Source organism: Schistocerca cancellata, chromosome 9 (genome assembly GCF_023864275.1).
Source record: "Schistocerca cancellata isolate TAMUIC-IGC-003103 chromosome 9, iqSchCanc2.1, whole genome shotgun sequence".
Lineage (NCBI taxonomy): Eukaryota > Metazoa > Arthropoda > Insecta > Orthoptera > Acrididae > Schistocerca > Schistocerca cancellata.
Genome location: NC_064634.1, coordinates 14696065 through 14713179, shown reverse-complemented (window position 1 = coordinate 14713179; position 17115 = coordinate 14696065). Strand labels below are relative to the sequence as shown.

The window sequence follows — 17115 nt, the reverse complement described above, 5'->3', positions numbered from 1 at the left end:
TACTGCCTTCTCCCGTATCGTACTAAAAGACTATGACGGAGTGCCTAGCAGAATATTTAAGTACTGTGCTGCACATGTTAGCCATGTATTTAGCATTATTTGTAATTTTTCCTTTAGGAATGGTCAGTTAGCTGAACGATCAAAGTACTCAGTAGTAAAGCCGCTTTTTAAAAAGTGTGGAAGGAGAATATAGACAATCAGTGTCTGCTAAAGTTATTGAAAAGGCTGTATATGTAAGGATAATTGTCGGCCGAAGTGGCCGAGCGGTTCTAGGCGCTTCAGTCTGGAATCGCGCGACCGCTACGGTCGCAGGTTCGAATCCTGCCTCGGGCATGGATGTGTGTGATGTGCTTAGATTAGTCAGGTTGAAGTAGTTCTAACTTCTAGGGGACTGATGACCTCAGATGTTAAGTCCCGTAGTGCTCAGAGCCATTTGACCTATTTTTTGTAAGGATAATTGATCATTTTATATCACACGATTTGCTATCAAATGTACAGTTCGGCTTTAGAAGTCGTTTAAGAACTCAATATGCTATATTCTCTTTTCTCTGTGAGGTACTGGACGGGTTAAACAAAAGGTTTCGAACGCTAGGCATATTTTTTGACTGAACTAAGGCGTTAGATTGTGTTGATCACAAAATGTTGCTCAAGAAGTTGGACCATTACGGAATACGGGAAGTAGCTCAGAATTGGTTCACCTCTTACTTTAGCAACAGACACCAAAAGGTCATTATTCACAATGTTGAGAATCGCTGTGATGTGGGGTCTGAGTAGGGTATAGTCAAGTGGGAAGTGTCCCAAGGATCAGTGTTAGGGCCACTCCTGTTCCTCATTTATATAAATGATATGCCCTCTAGTATTACGAGTAACTAAAATATTTCTGTTTGCAGACGACACTAGCTTGGTAGTAAAGGATGTTGTGTGAAACATTGGCTCGACTTCAAATAGTGCAGTACGTGACCTCAGTTCATGTCTTGAAGAAAATAAACTAACGTTAAATCACAGTAAGACTCGGTTTTTACAGTTTCTAATACACAATTCAGCAAAACCTGACGTTTTAATTTCACAGATTGGGCATATGATTAGTGAAACTGAACAGTTATAATTTCTAGGTGTTCAGATAGATAGAAAACTTTCGTGGAAAGCCCACGTTCAGGATCTTGTTCAAAGACTTAATGCTGCCATTTTTACTATTCGAACGGTTTCTGAAGTGAGAGATCGTTCGATAAGAAAATTAGTCTACTTCGGTTATTTTCATTCGCTTATGTCGTATGGTATTATATTTTGGAGTAAGTCTTCCCGTCTTAAAAGGATACTTTTGGCCCAGGTACGGGAGGTTCGGTCAATAAATGGTGTAAGTTCACGAACTTCTTGTCGACTACTGTTCACGAGTCTGGGTATTTTGACATTGGCCTATATATTCCTTACTGTCATTTCTGGATGTGCTGCATCCATTTTCAATAAGCTCCCACTCGAAGTCAAAAATCTTAGCAGTAATCTATGCGCTTTCAAATCTAAACTGAAGAGTTTCCTCATAGCTCACTCCTCCTATTCTGTCGAGGAGTTCCTTGAAAAATTAAGCTGATTCTTATTGCATTATTTATTGCGTTTACTTAAACTTATGGACTGACTTTTTTCGGGTTCATAAACATTTTACTTTTATCTGTTATTACTTTTATGTTGTAATTTCATGTGCTGCTCCTCAGTCTGACGTGTAAATAAAATAGTCTCTCCGACCGCTGACATCCTTATCGACAATAGTTTTCGATTGCTTCGTCGTCTGCGACGATAACAAATCAGGCGCGACATGTTGAAGGACTGGACAGCATACATAGCCGCTTTGTCCCGTTCCCGATTACAGACACTGTACTTCCTGCGGAACGGCATCGTCAAGGCAGGTTTACTCTTACCTCCACTTTACAGATGGCTGTACACAGCGATTTGCTAGGGTCGGAACAGCACTGAGAAATAGTTTCTGATAGGGGAAGAAAAGCGCGAACCATTCAAGTCATAAGATTGGTACTAATCTTTTTGGAGAAGTTTACTTACTCCTTACTATGTTAAGAACATATCTTCAGATGATGACCAAATGCTGAGATTTCCAGGAATGACACTGTAACAGAATCCTCAACTATGAGAGAAGAAATCGAAAAAGCCTTCTTCTTCCTCTCCAGTCTTTAACCATCAGGTTGGATAGCAGCAGCTCGTCATGCATTTCTCTCTTCGGTCTTCCTCTTGCGAGCAGTATAGATGGTGCATCTGATGTCCTCCATGCTTCTGTTGATGTACTTTAGACTGCCTTCTACTGTTCCTTCAGTGAAAGCTTTTGATGATGCCATCATGTCTCAGCAGACGGCTGACCCATGTGTTGTTTGATGAGCTTCAGGAGACAAGATTTCCCTTCCTCCACTCTGTAGGGCCCCTCTTCTTTTGATGCCTACCCAGGAAATCTTGAGCATTCTGCGGTAGTACCACATATTTATTTTATGTTTTGTGCTTCTCTGGCTGACCATGTTTAGCTTTCGTTGAGCAGAGAACTACAAAGAAAAGTCTTTATTAGGTCTTTCCTGAGATGCTTTAGCATGTGAAAAGGTTTTTTCTCTTCTAAAAAGCAGCTTTTTTCCAGTGGATTCGGCTTGCACTGTCCTTTCTTGATCTTCCGTCTGATGTAATTTTACTCCCGTTATAAGCAAAGGATTCGACAGTCTCCAGTCGCTCATTGTTAAGTGGGCACTGTACAATTTTGTGAGATTTTTTTTTTTTTTACCTTCGGCAATTTTCATATTGTAAGAAGATCTGAGAATGGTTTTCATCTGGGACGGCATCGGTTTTAATAGTTCTGCATCTTCAAAAAAAAAAAAAAAAAAAAAAAGGTTCAAATGGCTCTAAGCACTAGGGGACTTAACATCTGAGGTTATCAGTCCCCTAGAACTTAGAACTACTTAAACCTGACTAACATAAGGACATCACACACATCCATGCCCGAGGCAGGATTCGAACCTGCGACCGTAGCGGTCGCGCGGTTCCAGACTGTAGCGCCTAGAACCGCTCGGCCACCTCGGCCGGCTCTGCATCTTCACTTAACATGATGATATCATCAGCACATCTCAGCATGACTGTTTTCTTGCCATGAATTCTAATTCGTCCTACAGCTCCTACTTTCTCCCCAGCTTCACCTATTCCCCCCCCCCCACCCCCCGAATATAACCACTGAACAAGACAAGACTTAGCAGAACTGTCGTACGCTCTTCCTACTAGTGGCTCCTTCTCCGTGTTCTCCACATTTTATCACAGCCACCTGTTCTCTGTACAGTCTTCGCACCACACTTTTGTGCTTATACTTTACGCCAGTCTCTCTCAGCATCTTCAAAAGCTGTAGCCAGTCTCACCTGTCAAATGCTATTTCTGAGTCGATGAAAAGCCATTTTCAGTCTTTCCTCGAGTTTTAATTTTAAGCCGGACACTGCTTCTCATGTTGCTGCACCTTTGCTTCTCAGATGCTTTCTTTGGTATTGGTACTGTGATGCGTTTCTTATAAAGTCTGTTGGGAGCTTCCTGGTTTCGTATACAGCTTATATGAGACAGAACTGCTTTGTCGATGCTCTCCTCCAGCAATTCTGCTGGTGTGTCATCAACTCCAGCAACTTTCCTACATTTTAGCTGCCTGGCTGGAAGGTCGAACACTGGCGAAAAATACAGTCTCTTCTTTCGGATCGACTTTCTAGCATTCTCCAGTTCCACGCCTTCATTATTTTCTGGACACAGTTTTTCACAGTATTGTTTCCACCTTCTTACTATTATTTCTGCTCATGCAATAATAGTCCATCTTCATTCTAAACTCCACTGAATTTTATAGGTCTGTTTCCAAAGAACTGTTTAACTGATTTATAGGCACATTCCAGTTATTCCTGCCTCAATCATTTCATTCACTTCTTTGCATTCCAACGAAGTTGAGTCTTACTTAACCAAAAAGCAATTAAGCCACAGGGTCTGAAGAAATTTCGGTGGAACAGATTAAACTTTTAGATGAAGACGCTATTAGAGCTTTACACTAACTTTTTAACAAAATTTACTATACATATCATTGCGCGCTTAATGGTTATCAACTTTCATTCTCTTAGGAAAAAAATTGAAAATTAAAAAAAGAATGCGCGAAAATGTGAAGATGGTGGGCTCATTAGTCCTAAGAGACACTCCCTTAAAATATCTCTGAAAGTCATACGTTAATGTTTATGGGAAAAATGTGAGAAATTCATTGTTATAGGAAAGGCTGAGGTATAAATAGAGTAAACCCAGCACTACATGTTCTTGTGGGAAACTGTTACGAGCAGGATAAAAATGTGGGTCTCTGTTTTATTGATCATTGAAAACCTTTCGATAGAGAAAATCATCGTAAACTTTTCAAAATTCTCAAAAGAATGGACAGATCAGAAAGAAGTGCGCCGTATAAAGAATTGGTATGGTAATAAGGCAGCACAGATTAACTTCAGTAATGAGGACACCGACTTGGTTAATATTTATGGAGGGACCCGACATGGATACATTCTCCCACCCCTGTTATTCAATCTGTACTCAGGGAGTACTTTTCAAGAAGCACTTGTTGCTATACAAAGGGGCACAATGGTTAATAGAGTCTTCAGCAACAGCATCTGCTAATCTGGTCACACAGTACAGATTGCTGGTAATTTACATTATCTTCAAGAGCTCGTCAACATATTAGGATATTGTAGTAGTAATCTGCGTCTGAATATCAACACAAAAAGACGAATCTTACGACGGCGATGCTCGACTCCTTTACGAATGCATATCTACGGTTCAATGACACCTTAATACAAAGAGGAGACAGGTTTCAGTAGCTTGGAGCGTGGCTCTGAGAAGATAGGGGATCGGATGCGGAGATAAAATGTCGCATAGAGAACACACGATACGCTTTCGTAAGAGCATTGTTACAGACGCAAACCTATACCTAAACCTTGGGGGTTCGATTTGGAAGATGCTTCATATAGTCCATACTTCTATGTGGTTGAGAAGAATGAACACTAAATAAGACAGCGTGCTGGAATTTAAAGCCTCTGATTTTATTTGTGAAAACACGGAAAGCTTTTCAAATAAAAAAGTTATTAACATTCTTCATCTTTATTCTTCAAGTCTGCACATTTGTTTCTCAACATTGTGCCTCTGGCGACAAACAAATTTCTTCCAAAGAGAAACCTGTTTGTTGATACCTCACCTTGCTTGCATCGCTTCACCAATATCAAAGTGAAGTCGTCGAAGGTGTTCTTTAAGTTTTGCGAACACATGAAAATCGGATTGGGCCAACTCGGGACTCTGTGGAGTACGATCTACGACTGAGAACCGAAGGCGTCGGATTGTTGAGCAAGTCGCAGCGCTCGTGTGCGGTCACGCATTGTTCCGCTCAAGAAGAGGTTGTTCCATGTGTGGACGAACACTTAGAAATCGAAACTCAATTACAGTACATTGTTTTTCAGTACGAGATAGTTACCTTAAACACTGCGGTTATAGACGGCATGGGAAAGCGATATGCACATATACAGATGGCGTTAGTATCGCGAACACAAAAATATAAAAGCGCAGCGGGTTGGCGGAGCTGCCATTTGTACTGAGGTGGTTCACGTAAAAGGGTTTCCGACGTGATTATGGCCGCACGACGGGAATTAACAGACTTTGAAACGTGGAAGGGCAGGCATTACCTCTCACCAAAGACAACGCAGTGGCAAACGGCCTTTACTTAACGACCGAGAGCAGCAGCGTTTGGGTAGAGTTGTCAGTGCTGACAGACAAGCAACACTGGCTGAAATAACTGCAGAAATCGATGTGGGACGTAGGACGAACACACCCGTTAGGACAGTGCAGGGAAATTTGGCGTTAATGGGCTATAGCAGCAGGTGAGTTGACGGACGCAAGTGCCTTTGCTAACAGCACGGCATCGCCTGTAGCGCCTGTCCTGGGCTCGTGAGTGTATCGGTCGAACCCCAGACGACTGGGAAACCGTAGCCTGGTGAGATGAGTCCCGGTTTCACTTCGTACGAGCTGACGGCAAGGTTTGAGTGAGGCGCAGACCCCACGAAGCCGTGGACCCAAGTTGTCAACAAGACACTGTGCTAGCTCGTGGTCGTTCCGTCGTAGTGAGGGCCATGTTTACATGGAATGGACTCGTCTGGTCCAACTGAACCGGTCATTGATTGAAAATTGTTATGTTTCCTTTTCATATTGAAAATGGTCATGTTCCATTTTCATGTTCCCGAACTACGATGGAATTTTTATGTTTGACAGTGCTCCATCTCATCGAGCCAATCCGATCGGTTTGAAGTGCGTTCTCGAATATTCGAGCAAATGATTTGGCCATCCGGATCACCCGACACGAATCCCATCGAACAATGATGATAATTAATGGAGACGTCAGTTCGTGAGCAAAAGCCCTGCTTCGGTCTACTTTCGCAATTATGGACGCTACAGAGCCACAATGGGTCAATAGTTCTTCACGGGACTTCCAACGACTTGTTGAGTCGAGTTACTCCACAACGCCGGGCGAAAAAGAGTCCGATTCGATATCAGGAGTTGTCCCATGACTTTTGTCACCTGTGTGTACACCATCACGTTACACGCTGTAATTCGGAGCCCTCTAGCGGTTGTCTTGACATAAAGAGCTTTTTAATTTTAAAAGTTTTAAGAGTTTTTACATAAAAAATTCGGAGAAATTACTTTTCAGCACGACCTCGTACGTGAACAGTAAAGATGTCCGAGGCCTATCAAATATGAATTTAATGTACTGTAGAATGCTTAAAATACCGCGGGAACCAAGAATAACTTCACCAAAGTATTGCAAAAAAAAAAAAGAACACGCAGACAGAAAAAAACGGTAACAAAGTTAAGATATAACTTAAAAGAAGGACAACTGCATACATAGGGCGTAACTTCTGAATATCAAATATAAACTTCCATTGTCGATAATAGAAGGGAACACCGAGGACAAAAAAAGAAAAAGGCGAAGAAGAATACCTTGGTTAGATAACATGAGGCACTAGACTGGATTACCATTCCAGATCAACTACTACATACTGCGGTGCATATACTGATACATCGCGTGGTCGTCAGCACCCATTAAAGGACAAGCAGAAGAAATTACACATTTCCTCTTAGATGAGACCAGGAAGTAACTTATCTTGTGACGCTAAATAAAAGCATAAACAAACTGAATCCACTGTGAGAGAGCAAACTATTGTGAATTAGCTAGGGGATTCTAGAAGGTTAAACATATCGTTCCGCTTCTGTCAGGTATGTAACTCAAAGAGGTCAACCATATGGGCTTAATTCGGCACGAAGACTTAATATATCATCATGTATAGATTTGTCAAATCCTGATCGAATAGGTAGCTGCAATATTTCTCAGAAACTGGAGAAATTGTAGTGCAACTTGAAGCTGTTGCAACTCTCGATTCGTGGCAGTTGACTGCGAAATCTCGCCATGGCGCGGGTTATTCAGGCAGTGCTGCACTTCTGAGCAAAAATTAATGTCTGTTACAGAAATTTTTACCTGTAGAATCAACCGGCGAAATGCGCGGCGCCGGTTCGTAGATAAACATACGACGCTATGAGCCTATCGTGATGCGTAACGTGTTTACCATGTAGTTCGGACTATTCCTAGTCTTGGCTTATCGCAGGAACCTGTTGGCCGAGACGGTGCCTGCCGACTGGACTAAAGCATCGGCTTGCGGAAGCATCTCGTCAAGAAGTCGCCGACGCCGTCAATGACTTTAAATAGTAGAGCTAAGAGCACAGTTTTCTCGCTGGAGCAGGTTTCGCAACATCTCTGTGCCAGCATTAGGAAGTGTAGGAAGCAATGTGCTGACCACAGGACGGTGACAGCTCGCTAGACAAGTTCTCAAAGCACAATTCCCTCCAATACTTTACATAAATGCGTGATACTTCCACAGTAACAAACGAAGAAAACTTTTCATACCGGACTAACGTTAACTACATGTAGGTAGCAGTTGGTGTACGGTTTATGGCTAGGAGCCGGCCGGTGTGGCCGTGCGGTTCTAGGCGCTTCAGTCTGGAACCGCGTGACCGCTACGGTCGCAGGATCGAATCCTGCCTCGGGCATGGATGTGTGTGATGTTCTTAGGTTAGTTAGGTTTAAGTAGTTCTAAGATCTGGGGGACTGATGACCACAGATGTTAAGTCTCATAGTCCTCAGAGCTATTTTATGGCTAGGATGTAATGCCTTTCCCGCAAGGTGTTTGACGCACCTCTGACACGATTTTCGTGGTGCCGTAGCTGTGACAAAACGTCGTTTAAACCAACTCGAGTAATGTAAATTTGCCCGTGGCGAAAGATCACAGGAAGTAGGAAATCAAACACAGAGCTGAACCGTGGATTTGTCAGATAAATGTGGTACCTGCGAACCAAGCGTGACCAGTTGTCAACTCCATCTGCATTGCCAAATGTTGTAACAGTTCATCCCTACAGCATAGTTTTCATGACAGACACAGTATTTAGCTGCTGCCTAGTAGATCATTCGCACGTTTTTCCGTTGTGTGATACTGGATTCAGGTACATTCGGGTCGTTATAGTTGCAAAATGCACGTCTGTAAGTCAGTTTTTAATGCTGAGATGACAAGGTCAGCTCATAATATGACCTGTCATTTCATTTGATTGGTTTTATTTCTACATTCTTACAGACAAGTCCTGATCATAGGGGCAGGCGTATTTAATAATGTATTCAATGATGTGTGCTGACGGCATATTTTCATTGGACGTACTTCAGATCACTTCATTATTTGGTGTGAAATTTTAGTTACATGTATTTCTGGATAATGATGATGATGGTGATGTTTGGTTCGTGGGGCGCTCAACTGCGCGGTTATCAGCGCCCGCACAAATTCCCAACCTTAGCTCAGCCCAATCTCGCCAGTTTCATGAATGAGGATGAAGCGATGAGGACAACACACACACCCAGTCATCTCGATGTTTACATCCTTCGAAACCGTCGTCAAAGGTTGAATAAAAACACCTTTTCTCGCAACTGGTTGGCTGTTTGGATCCATTTATTATTATTATTATTATTATTATACTTCATTTTTCGTTTTGTCTACTTAAGGAGCGCGTTTGAACTTGCCTTGATGGTTTCCGTCCTCAACATTTCTTCTTGATGCCACTACAGTTTTTTATTGTTTTCTTCTGACATTTGTTGCCAGTCCTCTTCTGAAGCTTCCAAAATTTCGACGATTTGTTATGTTTTCTTCTCTGCTGTCCATGTCTCGTAAATCTTGCGCAGTTTCTTCTAACCAGTTGAGAGGGGGAGAGCCCCTGTAATGTAATGCAACTGTATGGTAACAAATGCATGTAACGACCACGAATCACACCAAATTTGACAGATGTCAATGGAACGCCACTTTAAGATCATGAGCTGTCCGAGAATGAGTATCGCCAGCACCGTCCACGAATCATTTGGCTACTTGCGGTGGGGCTGGTTGTTCTTTTACTGTCCTTAAATAATCAGTCCACCTAACTGGATAGATTTCAGGTTGTCTGCCCCTTCACTCTGCGATGGTAGATGATGATTTAGCCGACAAAAGCAGTGTTGACGAAAATTCGTCTAAATACCTACCCCACAAAGGCCACATCAACTCTAGTCCATTGACAGTAGCTGAAAGTTATTTAAACTTTTGGGCGTTCAGGATTCTTCTATGACTCGTTTGAAACAATGTCTAAAATTTCCTTTATCTTGGTTTATTGTCTTTAAAACACGGAAAATAGCTATCAGGTCAATATTTAATATCCGACATAAATTACGCAATGGTATCGACTGTCTCTGTTACAAGTTCACACCTGAAAGCAGCCAGAAGACATTTTGTTCGACCTGATATATTGAATGTCCTATACTGTCACTGACCCACGGCTACTTGCGAGTTAACACGTTCAGTCGTTCAGTACGCTTCTTGTAAAGAAGAACCCGCAGCAACGTCTCTAAACCGCAGGAAACACCCCACGTGGAGTTTATATACGACATGAAATGTTTACACACAAATATCTTCTTAAATGAGTCACTCACAAGTGTCAAAGTTTCACTAAATATTCAACACTGTAGTCGCTTTTCTTCTGCGATACGAGAACCAATCAAACGCACGAAGTTTTTAATTTTGGTACAAATTTGATCAGCGCGTGTTAACGCAGGGAAACGGCTACCGAGCGACTATATTGACTCATACATCTGAGGCAGAAAGCCCCATTCAAAAGCGAGGAAAATGCTGAATTCCTATTGGCTAATATGTTAAGCAGCCAATCAGATCATCTCGAGCACATCTATACTCGCAGTATTCCTAATGTCAGCCAATCAGACTACCGCAAGTAATTTAAACTGGAGATTTCGTAATTCAGAAACTAAATAAAATTTAATGAAAAAAACACGATTTCTTTTCACAAAATAAATCACTAATAAATTTAATAATATGGTTGCCTTTTACAATGTCAAGCTCACTCGGACATATGTTACAAATTCTCCTATTACACAACAACTTTCTCACGCATACATTTACATAGTTTTAATGAAATATCACATTCTCACTTTACGTATGTCCTCCATTCACTCTCTCATTCTCTTCAAAACTCTCACACACCCAAAACACGATGAAATAATTTTCCAAATCTGTTGTAATGAAACTAAAGAAAATTAGATTTTATGAACGTATTCTCTTGGTTGTAGTTTCAGTTGATGCTGTGGATGAATGCATTAGAGTCCCGAGCTCAGTTTCACAATGCCAGCACGATTATTGTGTGTTTTACTTAAAAAAATTGTATTTCCGAAAGTATTGGAGTTAATGATTTGAAATTTTAACAGTATGGTTGTGTTTGGTATACTAAGTGTGAGAAAGATCGATTAATATTTAATAGTACTTCTTCAGATTAACTGAGAGTATGCATAACGTATTGCACGCAGAATATGTCAAGTAGACGGCTCGCTCCGGCCAATAGCCAGAGTCAGCTGCGCCAGCGTGAGAACCAAAATTTGCTCCACGGCAAGCTACGCTTTCAATGCAAGGCGGCAGCTGGTAATAATTTGCTTCTTTACATACTAACAGGTTTCAGATAGAAAGGTGGGAATTTAAGGAGATGGGACCTGGATAAACTGACAGAACCAGAGGTTGCAGAGAGTTTCAGGGAGAGCATAATGGAACGATTGAAAAGAATGGGGGAAAAATACAGTAGAAGAAAAATGGGTAGCTTTGAGAGATGAAATAGTGAAGGCAGCAGAGGATCAAGTAGGTAAAAAGACGAGGACTCACATAAATCCTTGGGTAACAGAAGAGATACTGAATTTAATTGATGAAAGGAGAAAATATAAAAATGCAGTAAATGAAGCAGGCAAAAAGGAATACAAACGTCTCAAAAATGAGATCGACAGGAAGTGCAAAATGGATAAGCAGGGATGGCTAGAGGACAAATGTAAGGATGTAGAGGCTTATCTCACTAGGGGTAAGATAGATACTGCCTACAGCAAAATTAAAGAGACCTTTGCAGAAAAGAGAACCACTTGTATGAATATCAAGAGCTGATATGGAAACCCAGTTCTAAGCAAAGAAGGGAAAGCAAAAAGGTGGAAGGAGTATATAGAGTGTCTATACAAGGGCGATGTGCTTGAGGACAATATTATGGAAACGGAACAGGATGCAGATGAAGATGAAATGGGAGGTACGATACTGCGTGAAGAGGTTGACAGAGCACTGAAAAACCTAAGCCGAAACAAGGCTTCGGGAGTAGAGAACATTCCATTAGAACTACTGACAGCCTTGGGAGAGTCAGTCCTGACAAAACTCTACCACCTGCTTAGCAAGATGTATGAGACAGGCAAAATACCCTCAAACTTCAAGAAGAATATAATAATTCCAATCCCAAAGAAAGCAGGTGTTGACAGATGTGAAAATTACCGAACAATCAGTTTAATAAGCCACAGCTGCAAAATACTAACGCGAATTCTTTACAGACGAATGGAAAAACTCGTAGGAGCGGACCTCGGGGAAGATCAGTTTGGATTCAGTAGAAATGTTGGAACACGTGAGGCAATACTGACCCTACGACTTATCTTAGAAGAAAGATTAAGGGAAGGCAAACCTACGTTTCTAGCATTTGTAGACTTTGAGAAAGCTTTTGACGATGTTGATGGAATACTCTCTTTCGAATTCTGAATGTGGCAGGGGTAAAATGCAGGGAGCGAAAGGCTATATACAATTTGTACAGAGAACAGAAGGTAGTTACAAGAGTCGAGGGGCATGAAAGGAAAGCAGTGGTTGGGAAGGGAGTAAGACAGGGTTGTAGCCTCTCCCCGATGTTATTGAGCGAGCAGTAAAGGAAACAAAAGAAAAATTTGGTGTAGGAATTAAAATCCACGTGGAAGAAGTAAAAATTTTGAGGTTCGCCGATGACATTGTAACTCTGTCAGACACAACAGAGGACTTGGAAGAGCAGCTGAACGGAATGGACAGTGTCTTGAAAGGAGGGTATAAGATGAACATCAACAAAAGCAAAACGAGGATAATGGAATGTAGTCGAATTAAATCGGGTGATGCTGGGGGAATTAGATTGCGAAATGAGACACTTAAAGTAGTAAAGGAGTGTTGCTATTTGGGGAGCAAAATAACTGATGATGGTCGAAGTAGAGAGGATATAGAATGTAGACTGGCAATGGCAAGGAAAGCGTTTCTGAAGAAGAGAAATTTGTTAGAATCGAGCATAGACTTAAGTGTCTTTCTGAAAGTATTTGTATGGAGTGTAGCCCTGTGTGGAAGTGAAACGTGGACGACAAATAGTTTGGACAAAAAGAGAATGGTTCAAATGGCTCTGAGCACTATGGGACTCAACATCTTAGGTCATAAGTCCCCTAGAACTTAGAACTACTTAAACCTAACTAACCTAAGGACATCACACACACCCATGCCCGAGGCAGGATTCGAACCTGCGACCGTAGCAGACCCGCGGTTCCGGACTGCAGCGCCAGAACCGCTAGACCACCGCGGCCGGCCGACAAAAAGAGAATAGAAGCTTTCGAAACGTGGTTCTACAGAAGAATGCTGAAGATTAGATGGGCAGATCACATAACTAATGAGGAAGTATTGAACAGAATTGGGGAGAAGAGAAATTTGTGGCAGAACTTGACTGGAAGAAGGGATCGGTTGGTAGGACTTGTTCTGAGGCATCAAGGGATCACCAATTTAGTATTGGAGGGCAGCGTGGAGGGTAAAAATAGTAGAAGGAGACCAAGAGATGAATACACTAAACAGATTCAGAAGGATGTAGGTTGCAGTAGGTACTGGCAGATGAAGAAGCTTACACAGGATAGAGTAGCATGGAGAGCTGCATCAAACCAGTCTCTGGACTGGAGACCACAACAACAACATATTGACTACAGTAAGGTTGAGACGGTGGAGTAGCAATCATTCTCCTACTTGAAACTTCCTGGCAGATTAAAACCGTGTGCCCGACCGAGACTCGAACTCGGGACCTTTGCCTTTCGCGGGCAAGTGCTCTACCGAAGCACGACTCATGCCCGGTACTCACAGCTTTACTTCTGCCAGTATCTCGTCTCCTACTTGCCCGCGAAAGGCAAAGGTCCCGAGTTCGAGTCTCGGTCGGGCACACAGTTTTAATCTGCCAGGAAGTTTCATATTAGCGCACACTCCGCTGCAGAGTGAAAATCTCATTCTGGAAACATTCTCCTACTTGCTAAGAATTTCATTACGAGCAGCAGTGTTTTAATGAATTCGTGCGTGTGTGTTGGGTGCAGTTCACGGACGCCAACTGGAACTACCGGACGGAGCCGTCGTCGACGTCGTGCCTGGCCATGGAGGGCCGCCGCTGCCGGTTCCCGCGCGGCAAGGTGATGGGCGGCACCAGCGTCCTCAACTACCTCATCTACACCAGGGGCAACCGGAGGGACTACGACCACTGGGAGCGCCTCGGCAACACCGGCTGGGGCTGGGCAGACGTCCTGCCGTGAGTACGGCCGCGCTCGCCTGTGTTCATTCTGCAGCGCTGCTAACAGCTCGGGGGACACAAAACCAATCCCGGGTATTCGTGGAAGCACACAGCACCACACACACTATCTAATGCAAAGTGTCCAAACACCTATTAGTGGACATTAATGTGGAGTATTTCCACCTTCACGACGGCTTTAACTTCGCTGTGGACACTTTCAATGAAGCGTCTGAGGAACGGTACCGCGTTCTTCCTCAAGAGCTGAAACCAGAGAAGTTAGTGATGATGGATGGTGCGGTCTGGCGCAAAGTCGACGCTCTGTCATGTCGCAAAGGCTTGATGCTGACACACTCGGAAAGCCAGTCCATTGCAAGAATGTTACTGCAAACAAACTAATGCCACACAGATGCTGTTTCACGACAGGGTGCATTATCGTGCTGATACAGAGAGTATCCTGTCCGAAAACTGATTCCGTAATTCTAGACTTCCAGAAGGATTTTGCCACCTTACCTCACAAGTGGCTTTTAATCAAAGTGCGTGCTTATGCAATATAGTCTCAGTTTTGCGATTACATTCGCGTGTTCTTGTCAGAAACATCACAGTTCGTGGTTAATCGCGGGAAGTCATTGAATAAAACAGAAGTGACTCCTGCTGATCCCCAAAGGAGTGTTGTAGGCCCTGTTATCTATATAGACAATTCAGCAGACAATCTGAGCATCCGTCTTAGGTTGTCTGCGGATGATGCTGTCGTTTATCGACTAGTAAAGTAATCAGGAGATCAAAACAAATTCCAAAACGATTTAGAAAAGGTATTTGTATGGTGCAAAAGTTGCCAATTGACACTAAACAACAAGAAGTGTGAAGTCATCCACATGAATGCTAAAAGGAATCCGTTAAACTTCGGTTACACGATAAGTCAATCAAACCTAAAGGCCATAAATTCAACTAAATACCTAGGAATTACAATTACGGACAACTTAAATTGGAAAGAACACACAGAAAATGTTGTGGGGATGGCGACCCACACACTGCGTTGGAAGATGCGACAGATCTGCTTAACAGTGCCTACACTACACTTCTCTGCCCTCTTTTGGAGTACTGCTGTGCGCTTTGGGATCCTTACTAGATACGATTAAGGGAGTACATGGAGAATGTTCAAAGAAGAGCAGCACGTTTTGTATGACCGAGAAATAGGGTGGAGAGTGTTACTGACATGATCCAGGATTTGGTGTGGAAATCATTAGAACACACGCGTCTGTCATTACGGCAGCATTTTCTCACTAAATTTCCATCACCTACTTTCTCCTCCTAATGCCACAATATTTTGTTGATGCCGACCTACACAGGGAGAAACAATTATTACAATAAAATAAGGGACACCAGAGCTCGCACGTTTGTTCCACGCGCTGTTCGAGAATGGAATAATAGACAATTATTTTGAAACTGGTTCCATGAACCCCTTGACAGGCACGTAAGTGTGATTTGCAGAGAAGCCACGTAGATGTAAATCAACGGTTCGTTTACCGTGCGCAGTATAAAATGTCTTTCTTCCGCGTTTAGCGTTTTTTTTTCTTTTTTAAGCACAATAAGGACATCACACTCTTACTAGGAAAAATTGCAGTTCTCTAGGCATTCACCAAACCCAAACCGTTCCATCGGGTTGGCACTAGAGATGGGCAAAACTGTTCTTTTCAGAGATTGGATCAGAACTGTTCACTCCCTGAAATGAATTAGCTCTTTTTCATGACTCACCACTCATTTACAATAGAAAATAAATGGAAGGCACATTGCCCTTTAAACTTGGTTTATTCCAGTACTATACCTGTATTTTGATCTTATTTGATCCTATTTTGAAGTAACACAGATAATGAGTAAGAATTTTGTATTGTTTATTGAAATTTCCACGATATGACAAAGTTTTGGATTATTGATTTATTTTGCACTATCGTGGTTTTTTGGGTGATCGGAAAATGTTGTAACTTGAGATTTACATTAACAATATATTTGGCTATAATGTATTAAAATTTCATTAACCTCAAACAAATACATCGCAAGCCATATATTTTTAAAGTGAACGTTTCCTTTCGAAGACGCCTAAAATCGCAAAATCCGTACCAGAATAAGAAAAAAAATATAAATTTGACTGTAAAACGAAAGTGCTGCATATAGCCTTACGCAGAATAAAACAAGAAAAATATTGGTGTATCACATTTTGCGATACGTTTATCGGTTCGCTCGTAATTAAAGCGTAAATTCGAGTATCCATAATAAAAATCCTATAGTAAGAGGAGTCATCAGGAACCTAATCTAATCAGTTTAAACAAATAAAAATAAAATAAAAACAATTGATGTATACATAACATAATAATGTAATATACATAGCGGTATTACTACGAAGAACAATATCCAGTGGGGACGAACTCCGATGCAGAGGCGCTGAGTCGAGCAGGTCGAGCCGCGAGCTGTATTACTGCGTGAGCTGAGACCGCAGAGACCAGAGTGACACCTGAGTCGCTTTGCTCGACGCTCTGGCTAGAGTCGAGACGGTGGGGTGAGCGTTGAGCGGGCGAGTTCCGAGGGTGGGGGGGAGCGGTGAACTCACCCGCTCCGAGACAAATCGTCCGTTCCCTTGCGAGCAGGTTTTTGCAAGTAGTTCCTATGTTATGCGCTAGGTGGCTCTGTCCTGTTGCTCGCATGAACTGCCCAGAGGGCAGGACGTGCGACTGAAACGATCGCCGACAGAGTGCGATGCAAAGTTAAGCTGCACCAGACACTGCACAGTGCACACGGCAGACGACGCACAGAGACGGCATGGCATATGTGAAACACAAAATCCAATGGCGCACTGCACAATGCAGGCAGCCAAGGTAGAAGCAGGGCAGAGGCCGGCGCTGGCTGTGTTGTGTGGCGTGCACTGTGCTCTGACCAGCAGAGGCGCTGCTGATATGCTCCGTCTCTCTCTCTCTCTCTCTCTCTCTCTCTCTCTCTCTCTCTCTCTCTGCCGTGGGAAACGTTTGGAGCTACCGTTCTTTTTTTCTGAATCACTGATTGTTCACTCCTTTGAAAGATTGAACTCTATGAATTAGTTCAAGAGCGGATCCCCCATCTCTAGTTGGCACAGGC

The 17115-nt window shown here is 42.6% G+C and overlaps 1 protein-coding gene across 1 annotated transcript in view; it reads left to right on the top strand.

The window, feature by feature from the left end:
• Positions 1 to 17115, top strand: part of LOC126100703 (glucose dehydrogenase [FAD, quinone]-like) — a 159176-nt gene that overhangs the window by 88059 nt on the left and 54002 nt on the right. Inside the window, exon 8 of the mRNA XM_049911319.1 lies at positions 13802 to 14010. Within this exon, the coding sequence (XP_049767276.1) occupies positions 13802 to 14010 (209 nt within the window). The remainder of the gene's footprint in view (positions 1 to 13801; positions 14011 to 17115) is intronic.